Here is a 22,428-nt window from a genome sequence, read left to right as displayed (position 1 = left end):
GCCCTAGGTCGCTCACCTGAGAAACAAACAATAACAGTGTAAGCATGTTTGACCTAGTGATTTCATGGAAACAAATATTCTGGCCAATTTTCATTAGGATTGGACCAAAAATGTGGTCTCTTGAGTTTAAACAAGTATTTTCTTTGATATGACCTAGTGATCTAGTTTTTGACCCCAGATGACCCATATTCAAACTGTACTTAGATTTCATCAAGGCAATCATTCTGACCAAACTTCATGAAGATCAATAAATCAGCTTCTAGCTATAACAAGGTTTTTCTTTGATTGACCTATATTTTAACCCAGATGACCCATATTCAAACTGTAACTAGATTTCATCAAGGCAATCATTCTGACCAAATTATGAAGATCAATTGAAAATACAGCTTCTATCGCATACACCTAATGTATTTTTCTATTGTATTTGAGCACTTAGTGAACACTAGTATTTGATGACCACCAGTTATGATCCACATTCGAACTTGACACCTAGATTTCAACAAGGCAATCATTCTGAACAAATTTCATGAAGATCAATTGAAAAATACCGCCTCTATCGCATACACAAGGTTTTTCTTTGATTTGACCCAGTGACCTATTTTTTGATTCCAAATGACCCATATTCGAACTCAACCTAGATTTCAACAAGGCAATCATTCTGACCAAATTTCATGAAGATCAATTGAAAAATACAGCTTCTACCGCATACACAAGGTTCTTCTTTGATTTGACCTGGTGACCTAGTTTTTGACCCCAGATGACCCGTATTCAAACTCGAACTAGATTTCATCAAGGCAATCATTCTGACCAAATTTCATGAAGATCAACTGAACAAGAGCTCGTCGAACACAAAATGCCCCCCTTGATGCATTCAGTAATTGCACAAGGTACAGAAATTATTTGCTCACTGTAAACAAAGTCCTACTGTTCTGGTTCAATGTGACATTGACCTTTAACCTATTGATCTCAAAATTAGCAGAGGTCAACTGCTGGTCATGATCAACCTCCCTTTTAAGTTCAGTGATCCTAGGCCCAAGCATTCTCAAGGTATCGTATGTTCCGGGTCAATGTGACCTTGAACTTTAGCCTACTGACCTCAAAATCAATAGGGTCATCTGCTGTTCATGATGAACCTCTCTATCATCTTTCATGACCCTTGGCCCACGTGTTCTCAAGTTATCGTCCAGAAACCTTTTAACTCTTCCTGGCCAATGTGACCTTGAACTTTGACCTAATGACCTCAAAATCAATAGGGGTCATCTGCTGGTCATGATCAATCTCCCTATCCATTTTCCTGATCCTAGGCCCAAGCATTCTTGAGTTATCGCCCGGAAACCGTTTTACTGTTCCTGGTCACTGTGACCTTGACCTTTGACCTACTGACCTCAAAATTAATAGGGGTCATCTGCTGGTCATGACCAACCTCCCTATCAACTTTCACGATCCTAGGCCCAAGCAATCTTGAGTTGTCATCCGGAAACCGTTTTTAACTGTTCCGGGTCACTGTGACCTTGATCTTTGATATACTGACCTCAAAATCAATACATGTCATCTGCTGGTCATGACCAACCCCCTATCAACTTTCATGATCCTAGGCTTAAGCGTTCTTGAGTTATCATCTGGAAACTGTTTAACTGTTCCGGGTCACTGTGACCTTTGTCTTTGACATACTGACCTCATAATCAATAGGGGTCATCTGCAGGTGATGACCAACCTTCCTATCAACTTTCATGATCCTAGGCACAAGGTTTTTCTTTGATTTGACCTAGTGACCTAGTTTTTGACCCCAGATGACCCATTTTCGAAACTTGGCCTAGACTTCATCAAGGTAATCATTCTGACAAAATTTCATGAAGATCAGTTGAAAAATACAGCCTCTATCGTATACACAAGTTAAATTTTGGCAGACGACAGACAGACAGACAGACGATGAACGACAGACGCCGGACACTGAGCGATCACAATAACTCACGATCTAAAAACAATGTTCTGAACCCACTTGTGAGGGGTAAGTGATTTGAAGTCGACCTCAACCATTCAAGCCATAGAAGCCCCTTTCTGTGAAATGATAAATATCCAAATCAATTACTACAAACCATTTCTGGATAAAAAATAAATAATCATTTAAATATAGCAGCAGTAAGCATTCAAGTTTACATCTAAAAATAATTAAGCAAAAACTGGGAAAGCTCTTTCCAGTGCCAGTGATTGTAAATAAAAAGTAACTTGAGCTATCACTAAATGTGATTCACACCACCACTTAAAGCCATATTTTAAAAGATTCTAATTGTTATAACTAATACTCATTGTACCATTTTGAAAACTACTCATTGTAGGTTTTATTTTTAATCCTGAAGAAACTTTTACATTTATTAAAAAAAAATTATGGTTCTTGTTGTTTTTAGTTTATTTCATTTTAATTCATCTTTTTTTGTTTGTTTGTTTTGGGTTTAAGGCCGTTTTTCAACAGTACTTCAGTCATGTAACGGTGGGCAGTTAACCTAATCAGTATTCCTGGATTCTGTACCAGTACAAACCTGTTCTCCGCAAGTAACTGCCAACTTCCCCACATGAATCAGAGGTGGAGGACTAATGATTTCAGACACAATGTCGTTATCAAACAGTCATGGAGAACATACGCCCCGCCCGAGGATTGAACTCGCGACCCCGAGATCCGTAGACCAACGCTCTTACCTACTGAGCTAAGCGAGCGGGCTTTTAATTCATCTATCACTGTATCAAGTTATATGGAATTTCCTTCAATGAATCTAAATTAATTGTCATTTAAAAATGTGAAAAATTTAGAACAGAAAGGTAATTTATTATAAAAAATATTCATGACAGTAGTTATGGTTCTTCTGCTCTTCAATTCTGATCATTATCATCTTTCACTGTAACAGGCCTCATGAAATTCCTTTAAGTAGAGCCAAAGTTACTGCCTTACAAATATGCGACTAAGGGGAATTATTTAGTCAAAACAGATGTCAAGAGTTGTGAAACCTGATATGTAAACTTGTTTTATGAGTCTTAAACCTGTGGCAAGTTTCAACCTGTATTGGTTCCATAGATATTTAAGGAAATCAAGTCGGGATGGCACTGGACAGTTTGTTTCTTTTGGGTTTAACACCGTTTTTCAGCAGTGTTTCCGTTATGTAAAGGCAGGCAGTTAACGCAACCAGTGTTTCTGGATTCTGTACCAGTACAAACCTGTTCTCCTCAAGTAACTGCTAACTTCCCCACATGAATCAGAGGTGGAGGACAAATGATGTCAGACACAATGTCTTTTATCAAAACGTCACAGAGAACATAAGCCCCGCCTGGGGATCGAACTCAAGACCCTGTAATCCATAGATCTGTGCTTTCCCTATTGAGCTAAGCGGGCGGGTGCATAAGGTATGGATAGGACAAAGTTTTTCCATTATAGCCACCTAAAAAAAATTTTGGTGGGGAGTACAAAAATGATATGACACAAAGTGTTTTGAGTGGTTCAGAAAATAGGCTGTAGCTATTCAGAGGGAATGAGTCACTTATCTTGCCAAGTTTTTTTGGTAAAAAAAAAAAAGAAATTGGCATATCTTTAGATGGAGCATACTCAAGGACGTCTCATAAGAAGTTTTACAATCAGCTACTTCACTTGGAAAGGAAAACACTTATGAAGTCTTTCAATGTTCCGAAAAGTGTTTGTCAAACTATGTTTCCATAATCTGTTATAATAGATAGATTTCTGATGTGATGAAAACCATGAATATTGTAACACTTAGACCTGACAAACTCTTGCAGAATATACTTTTGCTTTGAATCTAATAGTATGTATCATCTGAAAAAATGTTGTCATAAAATTAGGTGTAGATTGTCTGAGCTTAAAAATTACAAGATTATGGATTTGTTTTTTCCATATGGATATGAATTACACTTTGTTCTGAACCCGTAGCCTGCTAAATTTCTAAAATACGCTGGTCCATCATTCAATTTTGGCAATACCATTTATTATTCAAAGGGGTGTTCACTAAAATTTTACTGACTGAATAGCAAACAGTGCAGACCATGATCAACCTGCACAGACGTGCAGGCTGACCTTGGTCTGCACTGGCCGAAAAGGCAGAATCACTTGCCGCCAGCAGGCTAAAGATTAATCATGTTTTTACCAATAAAATGTTTTGTTTCCCACCTGAAACTTGGCTAAATTTAATACAATACATTTTAAATACAATACTAACACAAAAAATACAACACTTTTAAACTGTAAAATATATACATATAATTCTTAAAAACCTAAATATCAAATTAAGTTACAAAGAATATAAATTAAAATAAATAGACAGGAAATTACAATTTAATACTTCAGGTGCAATAACAAATTTATTGCACAGAAAGTATATTATGTTGCACAAATGCGCATAACAATATTCTACCATAATTATATTTCAAATAGGACAACACATGTAGGTAGTTTTGTAAGAATATAATCAACTCTTCTGCATGAAAAACATGTTCCCATAACTTAGTTCAGACACATATTAAAAGTCCAGCAGACTGTTTTTTATCAATACATGTACAGTCAAACCTGTGCTTAAGATCCCTGCAAACAGAGATGACCTGTGAAGAAAAACTACCTGTGAACAAAGGCAACCTCTTAACAAAGGTCATCAGTGAACAAAGACAACCTGTAAAGACAGACCACCTGTGAACAAAGGCCACCTGTAAGCAAAAAACACCTCTGAACACAGACCACCTTTGAATAAAGGCCATCTGTGAACAAAGACCACATTTCAACAACAGTCACCTGTGAGCAAAGACTATTTCTGAACACAGATCCCCTCTGAACAAGGGCTACCTGTGATCAAAGACCACATGAGAGCAAAGACCAACTCTGAACAATGGCCACCTGGGAACACAGACCACCTGTAAACAATGACCCCCTGTGAACATAGGCCACCTGTGAGCAAAGACCACTCCTGAACACAGACCACCTCTGAACAACAACCGCATGTGAACAAAGACCACCTGTGAACAGAGATAACCTGAATCTTAAGACCACTAATTTCATTTCCCATTTGAAAATTTGCAGTGTATGAATAAGGATCATCTACAAACAAAGACCAGTTTTTCATTCCCCAATAAGGATAACCTCCCAATAAAGACCCCGATAAGGATCACCTGCAAATAATGGCCTGGTTTTCACTCCCCCATCAGGATCAAAAGCCAATAAAGGCCAGTTTTTCACTCCCCAAGCATAGTCCTTATACACAGAGTTGACTGTACATATACAATCAACTGCATAAACATGAAAAAACAGTGTGCAATATTCACTCAAATAGAGACAATTTGAGAAAAACATCCAGTCATTGATAAAAATCACCGAACATTTTCAAAGAAAATTTTGTAACCTTTTTTCAAAACTTTAAGAATGTATAAAAATATTGAGCTGAACAACATGTTTTCTTATTCAATATAAAATTTCTCTGTGACATTATTAACAGGTGAAAAGTATAAAAATATCTTCCTTTCATTAAAAATTTACTATATGGCACAGAAACTTTCAAAAATTATGAATTCTTATTATATGATCTGTGAATAAGCTCATTTCTATTGGTTAAAAATTGCACCTTTTACTTAAGTACAAATCATATTCAACATTCTTTAATTTTGTTTGCTTATGCCTTTGATACAAAAAGTCAAACAATTGATATTCATGATAAGGAGATAATACTAACCTCATGTAGGTCAACACTGATTGACCTCACAGTGGTCAATACTGCCTTCTTCTGATAAATATTACATGGACATCATGTCAAATGGCCAAAGAGTCAACAATTGTATAATATTGTAAATCTCAAGTAGTAAGGTTCATTAGAAAATAAGCACCCTGGTTAATTTAAATACATTCTACTATATATATAAAAGTTTTACATATTATTACATAAGGTTTTAACCTTTACTGTTGTCACCCCAAAGTGCTAGAATATAAAGGTCAAAAATAAGTACATCCTGGTCAAATTCTAGGACATTATCTTTGTAAACGGAATGAAAACATTAAAGGTAAAAGGAATGAAACATTATCTCTTTTTTAGATTCATAGAAAAATAAAGCAATTCGGTATTAAAGCATAAATAACTGCCCGTAATTGGAAAATACTACCTTAAAGATGCATTCTTTGGTGATGCAAATTCTATATAAAAATATACCTACTTAAAAATCGAAAAAAAGATGACTTTAGGTACACATTAAAAATCGATTAAAGACTGGCTCTTTTTGTTCAGTATCCGATTATCGGACATGAGATCAATACAGATACAGGGATGTATAAGAATAAATATCTCACATAAATACTTAAATACAACATTAGGCTATCACTAACAGCCTTAGACCATCACTAAAAATGTGTAACCTTACAACAATAATGAATAAATTATGAAGAATAAAACAACAGAAATTTTACTGAATATTCATTGCTTTAGCAATAAGCAAGTTAAACCCTTGTGTGTATTTTGATACACAGACATACATTATTGTACACGCAATAACATATAACCATAACACAGGGTGACTCCACAGCATATATGTAATAAACACATGCCATGTTGTCCAAGTTACCCAACTATACATAAACAATGCTCCGATCAAACTTTCATTCGAATAAAGCTCCTCAACGCCTTTCTCAAATGTCTTCCTTTCATAAAATTCTTTCAGGACAGCCTCTTTCTGACTCCATTTTTCTTTACACCAATTGTCAAGGTCATCTTTGTGTATTGGAATGTCTTTATTAGGATACCAGTCAATTAAAAAATGGATTTCTGATGGAAAGTTGCCCTTGATTATATCCATTTCATTTTGTGGAATGGTACCAGGATAGGCTATAGTAATATCTGTGACACAGTCTAGGATTTCATCTGAAATAAAAACATTTAATTGTGTACAGAAATGATACTCTGAAGAGAAAAAAATGATTTCTTCCGATATTAAATACTTAGGAAGCTTACCTAAGGGTAGTTCAGAGCTTATCAAAGTTCTGGGATAAAATGTTATCTGAACTGTATTTTGACTATGTAATCTACAGTCAAACCTGTGAACAAAGACCACTCTTCGGAACAAGCAAAAGTGGTCTTTGTTCACAGGTGGTCTTTATTCGGGGGGAAGGGTCACTTCTCAGTTAGCCATTATCATGCTGATAAAAAGCTTCTTGCTTTCTTTATGTTCTATGTATTAATTCGGCCGGTGCAAACTTGCAAATTTTCAGTCAAGCAGTAATTATTATGTTTGCTATAATGCAAAAGTCGTGAAAATTCTGCGGATTTCAAATATTTTCATCCCGGAACGGTCCAGCTTGGTCGTTATTGGGGGGCAAATATGTCTCTTGGGAATCAATAAGGCCGGTCGCTGGTCGCGGTCACCAGGTGGTTGCTATTCACAGCCTTTTTATGAGCATTTTTCTACGGGGGGACCAAAGACCGGTCGTTGTCGACAGGTGGACACTATTTACAGGTGGTCGCAAGCACAAGTTTGACTGTATATGTATAATCCCTTTAATAACCTAAAAACAGATATCCCATGAAGAAGACATTGATCAACTTACTTAAATACGTACTTACTTATATTGGTAACAAGAGCACCGTAATGCGGAGCAATATAAGCCCAAAGGTATGACCTTTGACCCCTAAGTGTGACCTTGACCTTGATGTGAGCCATCCAAAACATGCGCTCTGCACATCGTTTCGATGTGGGGAACATTTGTGTAAAGTTTTTTCAAAATCCTTCAAGGGGTTCAAGAGTTACAGAGCACACACAAAATTGCTAACGGACAGACGGACACAGGCGTCATAACATAATACGTCCCTTTTGGCATATAAAAAGAAAAGTTCTAGAGCGAGCAGAAAAGCAACGGGATTCAATTAATCCCTATAAAAGTGCACAATTAATCGAAGTGCAAACTATTTTATCCACACTCTGTTAAGTACTACAAAATATGTGTATTTTTTATGTTCTGAAATGAATAAATATTAAAAATACTAGGTGATTTATGTGAAATTCTAACACTATCCAATTCATCTTCCTATAAAACAAAGAAGACTGAAAGCAGTTAATTATTCTACAACAATTCACTGTTCTGATGTCACAATTATTACGTCATAGCATCAAATGGCATAGTGGAGCGCTGGAAAAGAAACCGATTGAAAACGGGCAAATATTAAATGAATGCCATCAAGGATGTACTTTAAAGTCCTTGGTAACGTGTTAGAATTGAAATAATATATCTCATTTTGTGATCTGCTCCTGAATGAAATCATTGTTTGTCGTTCAGATGCATATTATTATATCACTCGGGCTGTGCCCTCGTGATATTCCTTTGCATCTGAACTCCAAACAATGATTTATTCAGGAGCAGATCACTAAATGAGATATATTATTTCTTAAGTAAAATACAGCTAAGTGTTAAAGATGTATCCGGTGTGCATCTTTTGGCTCTATTCATACTGTTAGGTTATTTAACATTGTTCTGTAAAATACGGAGATATATTTGGACGAGTACCAGCTGAGAAAACCATATTGGACGAGCCGCTAGGCGAGTCCAGTATGGTTTTCCCAGCTGGGTACGAGTCCAAATATATCTCATATTGTACAGTTCAGTGTTTAATAACCTTTTTATTCTATATCTATTTTATTTTAGTTTAAATCAAAAATGATTCACTGAATATTGTATTTCTGCCTTTCTCATTTCTAAACGCATAATCTAACTCTGTACATAGAGTGCCTACTTCACCCGATTTACATTTGGATCATTTTCACACGTTTTGGGCTTTATCGTATGTTTAACATGGGACTTTTTGAACAGTCCAAATACGGAAAAATATAGGTTTTTGTACGCATGTGCGTCCAATAAGGTAATATATTGTATGGTCACGTGTTGCAAATGAACGTTCAAGACTGAATAGATATAGAATAAATGTTTTGATTGTACAGCATAAAGCTGAAATCTACGGCAAAAAAAGGAAAGGGATTGTGTTACTTTGGCCACAATATGCATCAAACTATTGTAAAACAATATTCAGGAAGAGGCCGAGAATGGTTACAGGGAGTAGTTTAAATATGCAACTGTTAGAAAGTAGTAAAAATATGGTTTTGAAACCCCTCAAATACTCTAACAGCACTGCAGAAATATTCCTAGTATGGTGTTTGAAAATGGCTGATAATAGGTGATATTATGTACACATACTAGTATAGAATTTATTACCAAACCTGCAAATTATTTTTTCTTCTTCAACACTCAGAGGCAAGGAAAAGTAATAATTTCACGATTATATATTTGGAGAGTCGCATTTTCATATTATAAAGCTCAACACGTTTTTGGGGGTGTTTTCTTCATTTTCTGCAAAAATGTCATACTGAAACTGCTTTATTTGATTAAACGCCTAATTTTACACATAGTATATTCACTGGCGTTGTACATTAAATTTTACCAGATTTATATAGCGCCCAAGGTGCTTTACATAGTTCAAATGCAGCCACATAGGGCGCATAATTCATCCTCTACTAGTACAGACACAGAGCGATCTGACCAGAGGGACAGAGTGAGACAAAGCCCCCACGACAGAGAGATCAGAAATCAGATACAGGCTTATCCGGCTAACTTAGCCTAGCTCGTTTCGAATAGACAGCCTGGTTCTTTAACGTGCCCAGTGTATAGCACTGATACACGCAAGGATTGCCTGGGTTCCTGACCAGTACACCTCTAGTTGGGTGGGAAACACTGAAAAGCGTTTCTGAAAATTCCCGAGTAGCTGCCAGGGATCGAACCCCAACCTCAGGATTGGAAGGCCAGTGTGCAAACCACTGAGCTATCCGTCCACCCACGTGGAGGTAATTTAGGGATCTTACTTATTCAGGGCATATAAAGGCTTAACAATGCTATTCTGGACAGTTTAGGATGTAGACATACTTGTAATATCCTGTAAACTTGATTTAGTGCATTTTTACTTTACTTTTTTCTTGCATTTGAAAGATTTCGGCCAAAGTCACACAATCTCCTTCTTGGTAATTGCCTCTAGTACTTTAACATTTACGTTTCCACTTTTCAAACATTTTCAAGCATACTTTTTTTCATTTCTTGTACAAAATGTGTAAATCCTGTGGTTCTTGGATGCAGCACAAAGTCGTACTTTGGTAGGCTATATTTTTCAGCGTGTGCATCACTGCGCTTCTTTGTATTCTTGGTCAGGTCTGTACCCTCTGGAAACAGCAAGATCTGAAAATGACAACATTTTGTATATAACATGTACGATAACTTCTATATGAGCTGCACCATAAGAAAACCAACACAGTGTGTTTGCGACCAGGATGGATTAAGACCAGCCTGCCCTAACATCTGCCTGAAGTAACTGGGTACCTTTAGCTTAATGAACCCCAAAAACATAATGTGTCATCTACTGGCTACAAGAAAATTACCTATGAAGTCTGATTGATGTTTAACCCCACTGATGCATGCTCTATTCATATATCAGAAACCATTTGTGGACTTCTGACCTACTTAATTCTATAAAAAGATGGGTCACCTTCAACTATAGGCAGTCAGTCATAGTATGAAATTTGATGATTTGATTTTAAGATTTAATTTCTTTTATATGTGTATATACTAGATCTATACAGATCAAAAACTTTTAAAAGCCTCAAGGTCACTGTGACATTTGACCTGACCAGCCCATAACAATATGGGGCATTGAACAAGAGGGCCAAGATGGCCCTAGGTCGCTCACCTAAGAAACACACCATAACAGTGTAAAACATGTTTGACCTAGTGATTTCATGGAAACAAATATTCTGACCAATTTTCATTAAGATTGGACCAAAAAATTGGTCTCTTGCGATAAAACAAGCATTTTCTTAGATATGACCTAGTTTTTGACCCTAGATGACCCATGTTCAAACTCGACCTAGATTTTATCAAGGCAATCATTCTGACCAAAATTCATGAAGATCAATTGAAAAATACAGCCTCTATCACATACACAAGTTTTTTCTTTGATTTGACCAAGTGACCTAGTTTTTGACCTCAGATGACCCATATTCAAATTCGACCTAGATTTCATTAAGGCAATCATCCTGACCAAATTTCATAAAATCAATTGAAAAAAAACAGCCTCTATCGCATACACAAGATTTTTCTTTAATTTGACCTAGTGACCTAGTTTTTGAACCCAGATGACCCATTTTCAAACTCGACCTAGATTTCATCAAGGTTATCATTCTGACCAAAATTCATGAAGATCAATTGAAAAATACCGCCTCTATCGCATACACAAGGTTTTTCTTTGATCTGACCTAGTGACCTAGTTTTTGACCCGAGATGACCCATTTTCGAACTCGGCCTAGATTTCATCAATGCAATCATTCTGACCAATACTCATGAAGATCAATTGAAAAATACAGCCTCTATCGCATACACAAGGTTTTTAATTGATTTGACCTAGTGACCTAGTTTTTGACCCGAGATGACCCATTTTCGAACTCGGCCTAGATTTCATCAAGGTTATCATTCTGACCAAAATTCATGAAGAATAATTGAAAAATACAGCCTCTATCGCATACACAAGGTTTTTCTTTGATTTGACCTAGTGACCTAGTTTTTGACCCAAGATGACCCATTTTCGAACTCGGCCTAGATTTCATCAAGGCAATCATTCTGACCAATATTCATGAAGATCAATTGAAAAATACAGCCTCTATCGCATACACAAGGTTTTTCTTTGAATTGACCTAGTGACCTAGTTTTTGACCCGAGATGACCCATTTTCGAACTCGGCCTAGATTTCATCAAGGTTATCATTCTGACCAATTTTCATGAAGATTAATTGAAAAATACAGCCTCTATCGCATACACAAGGTTTTTCTTTGATTTGACCTAGTGACCTAGTTTTTGACCCGAGATGACCCATTTTCGAACTCGGCCTAGATTTCATAAAGGTAATCATTCTGACCAAGTTTCATGAAGATCAGTTGAAAAATACAGCCTCTATCGCATACACAAGCTAAATGTTGACGGACGACAGACGCCGGACGCCGGACATCGAGCGCTCAGAAAAACTCACCTGAGCATTGCTCAGGTGAGCTAATGACCACAGACAATCATTTTACAAAGTTTTACTACCAGAGGTCCAGCTGTTCTCAAGTACTCCTTTTCAGTCCAACAACCATTGTGACCTTAACTTTTTACCTTCTGTCACCCAAAACTAGCTCATACAAGCCCCTGGCTTTCCATTCATATCGGAGACTGTGGAATTCCCATGTGGACAATACATAATCAAATGGAATATCAAATGGTCCACATAACCATAACATTTATTTGATACTCTGATCAAAAGTTATTACTTAAATTAACTTAAATATCAAAGCAGAACGTTTACAGATATACCATTAACTGTTGATGAGGCACATTTCCTCTGAAAAAAAATCTACCTGGATTAAATATGCTTCAAAATTAAGCAGGCAGACATATGCAAAAACTTATGATTGGTTCTAGCTTTTGTAACAGCATTACATATAAAACAAATATATATAAAACATATATAAAACAAATGTAATTTCATTTGACATGTAGCATATTGGCAAACATTTTAATTTAGTGTATTTACAATTGTCTGTGAGAACAAAAAATGTGTAACATTGAACAAGCAGATCTATGCACAAGTGATGAACATTTTGAAACATATAATATTATTATGTCAAGGCAAATCATAAAAAATAACACAATGTAACATACATAACCAGTACACTGCTTTTCTTGAATACATGATGTATTATTGGACAAATCTTGGTGACATTTATAAACAAGACTTTGAGAGAAAATGCCTATATCTGTTCTTACCGGTAGTAAGGGTATACATGTAATTATATACTTCTGAAGAGAAAATTTTTCAGGCAATGCATAAATAATACTGATTATGCACCATAATCTAAACTATTTTGTTGAAAATAACATCAAGAAAAGATGTCCCTTGCAAAGTCATTGTCCAAAGATTTTAAGTGTTTAACCTACTTTTTCAACCAATCACATACAAGACATTTCCAAATTTTTCCAAGAGTGTACAAATTGTATAATATCTATGAAAAAAGGTTATTAAGAGGCTGATCTATTTTTAGCTGCATTAAAAAAGTAGTAAAAATGATAAGTCAGCTAGAGGCTATGAAGTGAAATTTTTTACATTATCAAAAGAAATAAAATATGTTTAAACTAACACCTATCAGTGCATCTGTTTTAAATCACTATACACAAAAATATGCATCTGCTAAAAGTTTTGTGATAGATCTAAAATAAAACAAATTTGAATTCTGCCAGTAAATCTACTGCTTTATAGTTGTTATGCCCCCCTTCGAAGAAGGAGGGGTATATTGTTTTGCAGACGTCGGTCGGTCGGTTGGAATGTAGACCAATCCGTTTCCGGACGATAACTCAAGAACGCTTGGGCCTAGGATCATGAAAGTTGATAGGGAGGTTGGTCATCACCAGCAGATGACCCCTATTGATTTTGAGGTCTGTATGTCAAAGGTCAAGGTCACAGTGACCCTGAATAGTAAAACGGTTTCCGGATGATAACTCAAGAACACTTGGGCCTGGGATCATGAAAGTTGATAGGGACGTTGGTAATGACCAGCAGATGACCCCTATTGATTTTGAGGTCAGTATATTAAAGGTCAAGGTCACAGTGACCCTGACCAGTAAAACGGTTTCCGGATGATAACTCAAGAACAAAAATGGCTCAGTGGATGGCGCCAAGATCACTCTAGTCAGCTGGAGGCTATGAAGTGAAATTTTCACCATGAAGAAACCACAGTCAGTTGCTTAGAATGCTCCCTTCCTACTAGTTTCATAATGATGAAGATATCATTTATAGCCTCTATCTTATACTTAGTGTGTTTTCACTGTCCCTTTGTCTCCTCTCCAACTTACAAAGAAACAGCCTAGTGAATCAGTGATGGCATTTTCTCTCTTTCCTTTAAATGTTTATTCCATTTAAATATTGTCATTCTGCATTACCATCCCATATTCCATGCTTTTCAGTGGTTTCTTGAAATAATTATACATTGTACATAATAATGGATCACCTGAGGAGCAAATATAATTTCACTGGTACTGAATTCGAATTTTTTTATCAAAATGAATTAAAATAAAATTGAAAAGAGCTGTTTGTAAAATGCATTTATAAGCACCTACGAGGGCCTGAAAGAAGCAAAAATGTATGTATTTTTTCATTCTCAAGAAGGCTGTGACCTGAACCCTGCACAAAATGACCCTAACACAGAATTGGGGTCATCTACTGACCACAGAATATCATCATATAAGGTCTGACTGTTGAACATCAAATAGTTCTCTACAGTTATTGTTAGAAAACCTGTTATCAGTCCCAAAACTAGTGACCATGACCTTATGACCCCTATGGAAAATAGAGACTATCAAATAATCATTCCTATGAAGTTTGGAAGACGTGACACAAACACTGTTCTCATGTTCTTGAAACCATTTTCAGTAAGCTTAAGGCCACTGTAAACTTGATTTTAACCTTTAGCATGCTAGATAAATTGTCGTCTGCTGGAAATGTCGTCTGCTAAAATTGTAAAGTTCATTCAATTTGCTCCAAAATTGGAAGAAATATTGTCAGAGTAGCAAACAGCTTGGAACCTGATCAGAAGCCGATTTAATCGGCGTCTGATCTGGTTTCAAGCTGTTTGCAAAGGCTGTTAAATTCGCCTGCAGCAGGCTAAGGGTTAATAAAGAATAGGGATCATCTACAAACCACAGGTGACAAGTGGGTACATGTATCTTCTAAAGTTTGATGACCATAGACCCTAGCCTTCTCAAGATATTGATGGCTAACATCACTTAAACAACTCTTCTCCTTTGCATTTGAGGAAAGGGGAGGACAGGATGCAATTATTCTAATGCTTCTATAGATGATTTTTGTACTTAAAAAAATAACTCATCTTTGATTTAGATTACACACTGATAATATACAGTACCTGACACTACTCCACCACTAAAATGCATGAAATATAATAAACACTTGTCTGTTTCTGGTAAAAGATCAAAGCCTCTTCTTGTGAACACTGTATGTAATATTTTCACAAGTGCCGGTGCCACTCATTGAAATATTTCTAACAGTGCTCGCTCGAAATAGACTCTGATCTTCCACAGAAACAAACAAATATCCTCTATATACATACCTCTCTGTTTCCCGCCTTTTATAAACTGTTACAACATCAAAATAATACAACTTTATCCAGTATGACATTGTGAATATCAAAATATATATTCAAATTTTACCTTAACCTTTACCCTGCTATATTTCTAAAATGGACTGGCCTGTCATTCAATGTTGGAAGTACCCCTTATGATTCAAAGGGGTGTTACTAACTGAATAGCAAACAGTGCAGACCATGATCAACTGCACGGACATGGAGGCTGATCTTGGTCTGCAATGGTCGCAAAGGCAAAATTGGTTACAAAATCAGTTGCCACCAACAGGCTAAACATTAAATAACCAAACCTTCACAACAAATCGTTACATAATTTCTAATTTTCAATGAGTCAGATTGATGTTTTCCTGAATGATAAACTAAACCTCTCTTAAAATATTGACTACAGTCAAACCTGTATTAACCCTTAGCCTGCTAAATTCAATTTGGACCATACCACTTATTATTCAAAGGGGTTTTCACTGAAACTTTTCAAACTGAATAGCGAAAAGTGCAGACCATGATCAGACTGCACAGATGTGTAGGCTGATCTTGGTCTGATCAGACTGCACAGATGTGCAGGCTGATCTTGGTTTGCACTGGTCGCAAAGGCTGAATCATTTGCCACCAGCAGGCTAAAGGTCAAGCAGCCAGCAAAGCGAGCGGTGCATTCTGACTGCTTAAGACAAGTAACTGCTGTACAAACAGTTAATTTGGGAAGTCAGCTGACTGTCCACTTAAGGCAAGTGGCTGCTTAAGACAAGTAACTGCTGTACAAACAGTTAATTTGGGAAGTTAGCTGGCTGGCCACTTAAGGCAAGTGGCTGCTTAAGACTAGTAACTGCTGCACAAACAGTTAATTTGGGAAGTTAGCTGACTGTCCACTTAAGGCAAGTGGCTGCTTAAGACAAGTAACTGCTGCACAATCAGTTAATTTGGGAAGTTAGCTGACTGGCCACTTAAGGCAAGTGGCTGCTTGAGACAAGTAACTGCTGCACAAACAGTTAATTTGGGAAGTTAGCTGACTGGCCACTTAAGGCAAGTGGCTGCTTAAGACAAGTAACTGCTGCACAAACAGTTAATTTGGGAAGTTAGCTGACTGGCCACTTAAGACAAGTGGCTGCTTAAGACAAGTAACTGCTGCACAATCAGTTAATTTGGGAAGTTAGCTGACTGGCCACTTAAGACAAGTGGCTGCTAAAGCAGGTACTACTGTATACCCGAAGTTTATTTACACTCAATATTAGACAGGTTGCAATGTGAATATTAACACCTATCAAGGAAAGGAATTAATATAAGCATTTACTTGCTTGTTTTCTGATCAAACATTTCATAAATGTATTTTGCACAATGACTATGTTACATTATCAAAAGAAATAAAATATGTTTAAACTAACACCTATCAGTGCATCTGTTTTAAATCACTATACACAAAAATATGCATCTGCTAAAAGTTTTGTGATAGATCTAAAATAAAACAAATTTGAATTCTGCCAGTAAATCTACTGCTTTATAGTTGTTATGCCCCCCTTCGAAGAAGGAGGGGTATATTGTTTTGCAGACGTCGGTCGGTCGGTTGGAATGTAGACCAATCCGTTTCCGGACGATAACTCAAGAACGCTTGGGCCTAGGATCATGAAAGTTGATAGGGAGGTTGGTCATCACCAGCAGATGACCCCTATTGATTTTGAGGTCTGTATGTCAAAGGTCAAGGTCACAGTGACCCTGAATAGTAAAACGGTTTCCGGATGATAACTCAAGAACACTTGGGCCTGGGATCATGAAAGTTGATAGGGACGTTGGTAATGACCAGCAGATGACCCCTATTGATTTTGAGGTCAGTATATTAAAGGTCAAGGTCACAGTGACCCTGACCAGTAAAACGGTTTCCGGATGATAACTCCAGAACAAAAATGGCTCAGTGGATGGCGCCAAGATCACTCTGTAATCTCTTGTTAGGTTAATAGGTTAAAGGTCAAGGTCAGATTAAACCAGAATGGTAGAACTTTTGTTTACAGTGAGCATATAATTTCTGTTCCTTGTGCAATTACTGAATGTATCAAGGGGGGCATTTTGTGTCTGACGAGCTCTTGTTGAAAGTATGTTTTAACTGTAGTATGGCACAAGTGAATAAATTACACTTTTTATGATATGAAACCTCAGACACAGAGAGAAATAAAGAATTAACTCCTACATTACATTGTACTGTTACATTGTGAAAAAAGCAACCTCTTAATCTGTAGATATTAAAGGTACCGGTACTTGTAACACCACCTATATTTCCCCAACTTTACAGTCAGCAACCTTTAGTTCCTGTACTCAGATATACAAAAGGACACAATGCTGGTAAAATAATATGCATGCCTTTTTATCAATTTTGTGTTTCACTGATCAGGAATATTAGTGAAAATAAAATTATCTCATATATTATCAAATTTATGAAATAATATACCCTTGTAAAAATGCAGATTTTGCATGTTTTGAAATGTTAAATTTATTAAGAATATGTAGAAAACTAATATCTAAAAAAAAAATTAAATAGATCTCTATTAACTGATACATTTGTATTTAATCTATAAACTACACCTTATTTCCTATTACAGAAACGCCTGTATTAAGCAATAAGTCAAGGGAGAGACATATTATAAACTGTCACTGTTACATACATGTATGCATTTTAAAAAGATTTTTAAACTCTGACAACACAGTACCATCAATAATTTTCAAACTGTCATTTAGTTTCATACTGGGTACTGTGATATCATTAATATTCGTGGGGGACTAATTTTTGTGGATTTCGTGGTTGAGTCAATCCATGAAATTTAATCCCAACGAACAAGTACAATTCCCATTCATTTTATGTTCAAAAGGTGAAATCTACGAATTCATATCCCCATGAAATTGCGGTTTTGACCAAAACCACGAAATTTCATGCCCACGAAATTACATGATTTTACAGTATGCCTTGTCATTTGAAACATCATTTAGACGTGTGCACATACAAGTTCATTCTTCAGTATTTTCTATTTTCCTCAGACTAATGTACGTCATTTTTACATGTAAATTATGCCTATGTAATAAAAAAATTACTAGCACTGAGAAATATGCACTAAATCTTGTATTTTGATGAAGTAACATTGCACTGCTAGTTCAAAGTTGTGCAATATCTCTGCTGAAAACCTGAGCATATTTCTCAATACAAATCTAATAGTTTATAACAAAATTATATACTTATATTATGAAGAATTTTACTGCAAAAGGGTGAATTAAATACCATTTCACACTTATAATTGAGTCGCGCCATGAGAAAACCAACATAGTGGCTTTGCGACCAGCATGGATCCAGACCAGCCTGCGCATCCGCACAGTCTGGACAGGATCCATGCTGTTCGCTAACAGTTTCTCTAATTCCAATAGGCTTTGAAAGCAAACAGCATGGATCCTGACCAGACTGCGCGGATGCACAGGCTGGTCTGGATCCATGCTGGTCGCAAAGCCACTATGTTGGTTTTCTCATGGCGTGGCTCATATTTATATAATCGTAATTCAGTTAATTTAAATCAGTATTTTAACAAGAAAGACATAGAACTTGTTGAACACTACCATCATACCTGGGGTTTATAATTGGTGTGTTTGAAAACTTGCAGACATCTTGATATTGTTTCTTGATCATCTTCCCATTTTCTGTCCAGAAATACAAAACCTGCAATCTGCATGGCCCAACCTGGTTATTATAAAAAGTCATAATATTTGTTAAATATAAGCAATATGATACTTTAGTAAAGCCAGTCTGATACAGATCTACCATCATTTACCAACATGACAGTATATCCTCTATTAACCCATTTCTTCAACCCTTACCCTGCTAAATTTCTAAAATAGACTGGTCCATCATTAGGTTTGGGAAGAACCACTTATTATTCGAAGGGATGTTCACTGAAAAAACTACTGACTGAATAGCGAACAGTGCAGACCATGATTAGCCTACACATTCGATCTTGGTCTGCACTGGGTGCAAAAGCAGAATCACTTACCACCAGCCGGCTAAAGGTTAAAGAGCTAACCCGTCTCTACAAAGGAAGATATTTTGGTCCCCATTTGGTTCAGATTCTAGGTAATTGTACAACAACAAAAAAAGTTAAAAATATATTTTATGGCCTGTAAGTGGTGTCTGCTCTAGCGAGGATGCACTAGATCTATATTTCAGTAAATAATGCAACAGTGTTTGAACCTATCAAGATGTCATTCATTCCATACCAGTACCTTAAATTAGGAGGCTGACTGCAGTCTGTTCTCAACTACTGTGTCATTATGAGTATAACTGTGATACTGAAGTATATCATCATAATAATTCTTGTATAAAAGCCTTATTTACTAACCTATACCAGGCAGAAATTTTAGACCATTCTTTAAGCTGATAGCATAGCGCCTGAGAGATGCATGCCTCACTTGGTATGAAAACAGGTAGAGCCAGTCAAACCTTGTTCGATGGTTCATTATCATTAGATTGGCTGCTTCGTTACTTGGAACATTCCCATATATTCTGACCTTTGTCTGGAAAATTACTTCATAAATGGACTGAAAATAAAACGAACTGATGGATTAAAGGAAGTATATTACTGTGTAAATCAGTGTAAATATAAAGCACTGTTTAACTAAAAGACATTTTTTGAATGTCTTTTACTCTAAAGAATTTTCAGACAGGAAAATGCAGATCTATACAGGTAAGGCTTAGACATGTAAGAGGGATGACAACTATAAAATACCAGATTATAAAACAAGAGCTGTCCGCAAGACAGCGCGCTCGACTTTTCTCAGTGCTTGACTCTGAATTAGAGCTTTGCCAGTAAAAAAAATCCAACTTAAAAAGGGACATAACTCTGTCAAAATTCAAATCAGAGTTATGGGAATTGTGTCTCCTGGTGTATACTGTGATAGTAAATAACTATTTTGAGTTTCAAGTCAAAAGCTTTAATAGTAACAGAGATATTTGACTTCATCAAAAATTTTAACAAAAATTTCTAAGTTAAAAAAGGGAATAATTTTGTCAAAATTCAAATCAGAGTTATGGGGATTGTTTCTCCTGGTGTAGACTTTGATGGTAAATAAGTATTTCAAGTTTCAAGTCAAAAGCTTTGATAGTAACAGAGATATTTGACTTTATCAAAATCTTTAACAAAAAATTCTAAGTTAAAAAGGGGCATAATTCTGTCAAAATTCAATCAGAGTTATGAGGATTGTTTCTCCCGGTGTAGACTTTAATAGTAAATCACCATTATGAGTTTCAAGTCCATAGCTTTAATAGCAACAGAGATATTTGACTTTATCAAAAAAATTTAACAAAAAATTCTAAGTTAAAAAGGGGCATAATTCTGTCAAAATTCAAAGCAGAGTTATGGGGATTGTTTCTCCTGGTGTAGAATTTGATGGTAAATAAGTATTTTAAGTTTCAAGTCAAAAGCTTTGATAGTAACAGAGATATTTGACGTTATCAAAAACTTTAACCAACGGCGATGCCGTCGACACCGGGGCGAGTGCAATAGCTCTACTTTTTCTTCGAAAAGTCGGGCTAATAAGTCATGACGATAAGCCAAATGCGTAAGGCTACTAGAATGCAGGCTACTAAGGCAACAGTTTACCTGACTGCCATTGCCTACCAACATATTTCAAATATCAGATCAATAGATAACTTTTATAATAATCAAGCCATGCCTAAGGAGCCAAAATAATATGTCACAAGCAGCCTAATGAGTAAATTGCTTGGGAGTTATAAGTATCGATAGAAGAAATGCAGTGGCTAGGGGTCCAGAAACCAGACCACTAGACCCGGAGTCTAGAGGTCCCGGGTTATCAGACCTCTAGAAAACCCCTAAAGGGCTGGCTGTAATCGATATGAATATGTCGAGAATGGTATTTACAAAGAGGAGACTATGTCATCTTTAAAACCCGGAGATGATTTCAAATGTTTGCTCTCATACTTTCTCATCTTTTCTAAATACATTGTAAGTGACCTGAAAACAAGTAGAATCTATAATTCTATTTATATTTCTTTAGTCACAAGAAAAATATGATTGCAAATTCTATGAATAATAAATCGTAATTTGTAAGCCTTAATCGGTAGCTTTTCTCGGGACTGATGAATTTAAATAATAAACTTATTATAATGTTTTCTTTAGAAGTTCAGACATGGATTTTGTTTATGTCAATGAGATTAATTATTATAAATGAAATATTTACAAAAAAAAAACACGTAAAAACGGCAACTTTAAGACAACTAATCATAACTTTTGCCAGCAATTACCTTATGCACTAGAAATACAGTACATAACAGTACATGTATATTGATATAATTTGATTTCCGGACATCTGGACTTCGGGTCTAGAGGTCCAACCTCTAGCCACTGCCTAGAAGAAAATATTAAATTTCCAATTTCATGATGGAAACAGGCTGATTCGGACCGTGGCTGATTCGGACCATGGCTGATTCGGACCAAATATTTTGGCTGATTCGGACCACATACTTTGAATAAAAGTAGATAATGACCATATATTTTGGCTGATTCAGAAAATAATGTTGATTATAGCTTATATAGACGTTTAACTTGAAGTAAGGACATAAAATATATACCATACAAACAGGTAAGAAGTTTTGACAAACTAAAATGCATCATTTATGCATTTAAATAAGGACTTTAATTGTTCTTTGCATCAGACATTAAACTAAATACTCATAAATATTATTTTTACTCATGACATTAGTGTCAGGAAAACTTAAACAATTTGGGCCGAATAAGCCAAGTAAATTTGGTCCGAATCAGCCATGGTCCGAGTCAGCCTGTATTCTTCATGATCTAATCATATAGCACTTCAAATATTTTTTTAACACTTACCACGCAATACAGTTTCCAACACCAGATTATCTTATCAGTGATACTCCTTGCAAATACTGGTGCAACAAAATACAATGGCAGGAATGGTGTCAATATAAAAATTGTTCCAAAATAAGTTGAAAAAAATATCAGAAACACAAAACTGACACCTCTGAAACATTGCCAATAGTAATCTAAGTTTGTTTTAGCCATAACTTGCAAATTTCTTTGTTTTTTAAAGTGTCTGCATTTAGAATGTTCAAAGTCAACCGAGATACAATGTAACAGGAATAAACTTGCGTTTTTGTTGCTGTCAAAACATTTTTTCATGTCAGGG

General features: G+C 36.0%; 1 protein-coding gene across 1 annotated transcript; it reads right to left on the bottom strand.

Annotated features, from left to right (window-relative positions):
- Positions 1–5,141: 5,141 nt before the first annotated feature.
- On the bottom strand, positions 5,142–22,362 carry LOC123541144 (lysocardiolipin acyltransferase 1-like). The gene is made up of 5 exons (XM_045326550.2): positions 22,113–22,362; positions 19,602–19,800; positions 18,834–18,946; positions 10,090–10,240; positions 5,142–6,890 (listed from the first exon to the last, which is right to left on the bottom strand). Exons 1-5 carry the CDS (start codon positions 22,302–22,304, stop codon positions 6,436–6,438), a joined length of 1,110 nt encoding a protein of 369 aa, XP_045182485.1. The 5' UTR covers positions 22,305–22,362; the 3' UTR covers positions 5,142–6,435.
- Between the last annotated feature and the right edge of the window lie 66 nt (positions 22,363–22,428).

Source organism: Mercenaria mercenaria, chromosome 1, assembly GCF_021730395.1.
Source record: "Mercenaria mercenaria strain notata chromosome 1, MADL_Memer_1, whole genome shotgun sequence".
NCBI classification, from domain to species: domain Eukaryota; kingdom Metazoa; phylum Mollusca; class Bivalvia; order Venerida; family Veneridae; genus Mercenaria; species Mercenaria mercenaria.
This window is presented reverse-complemented; position numbering and strand designations above follow the sequence as displayed.

Excerpts from the sequence above, each read along its gene's own strand:
- LOC123541144 (XM_045326550.2), bottom strand. The coding sequence starts at position 22,304 with ATGGCTAAAACAAACTTAGATTACTATTGGCAATGTTTCAGAGGTGTC. Across the intron at positions 18,947-19,601 it reads AAAATTTCTGCCTGGTATAG|GTTGGGCCATGCAGATTGCA; the intron begins GTTAGTAAATAA and ends TATAATAACCAG. Across the intron at positions 10,241-18,833 it reads ACACCAATTATAAACCCCAG|ATCTTGCTGTTTCCAGAGGG; the intron begins GTATGATGGTAG and ends TGTCATTTTCAG.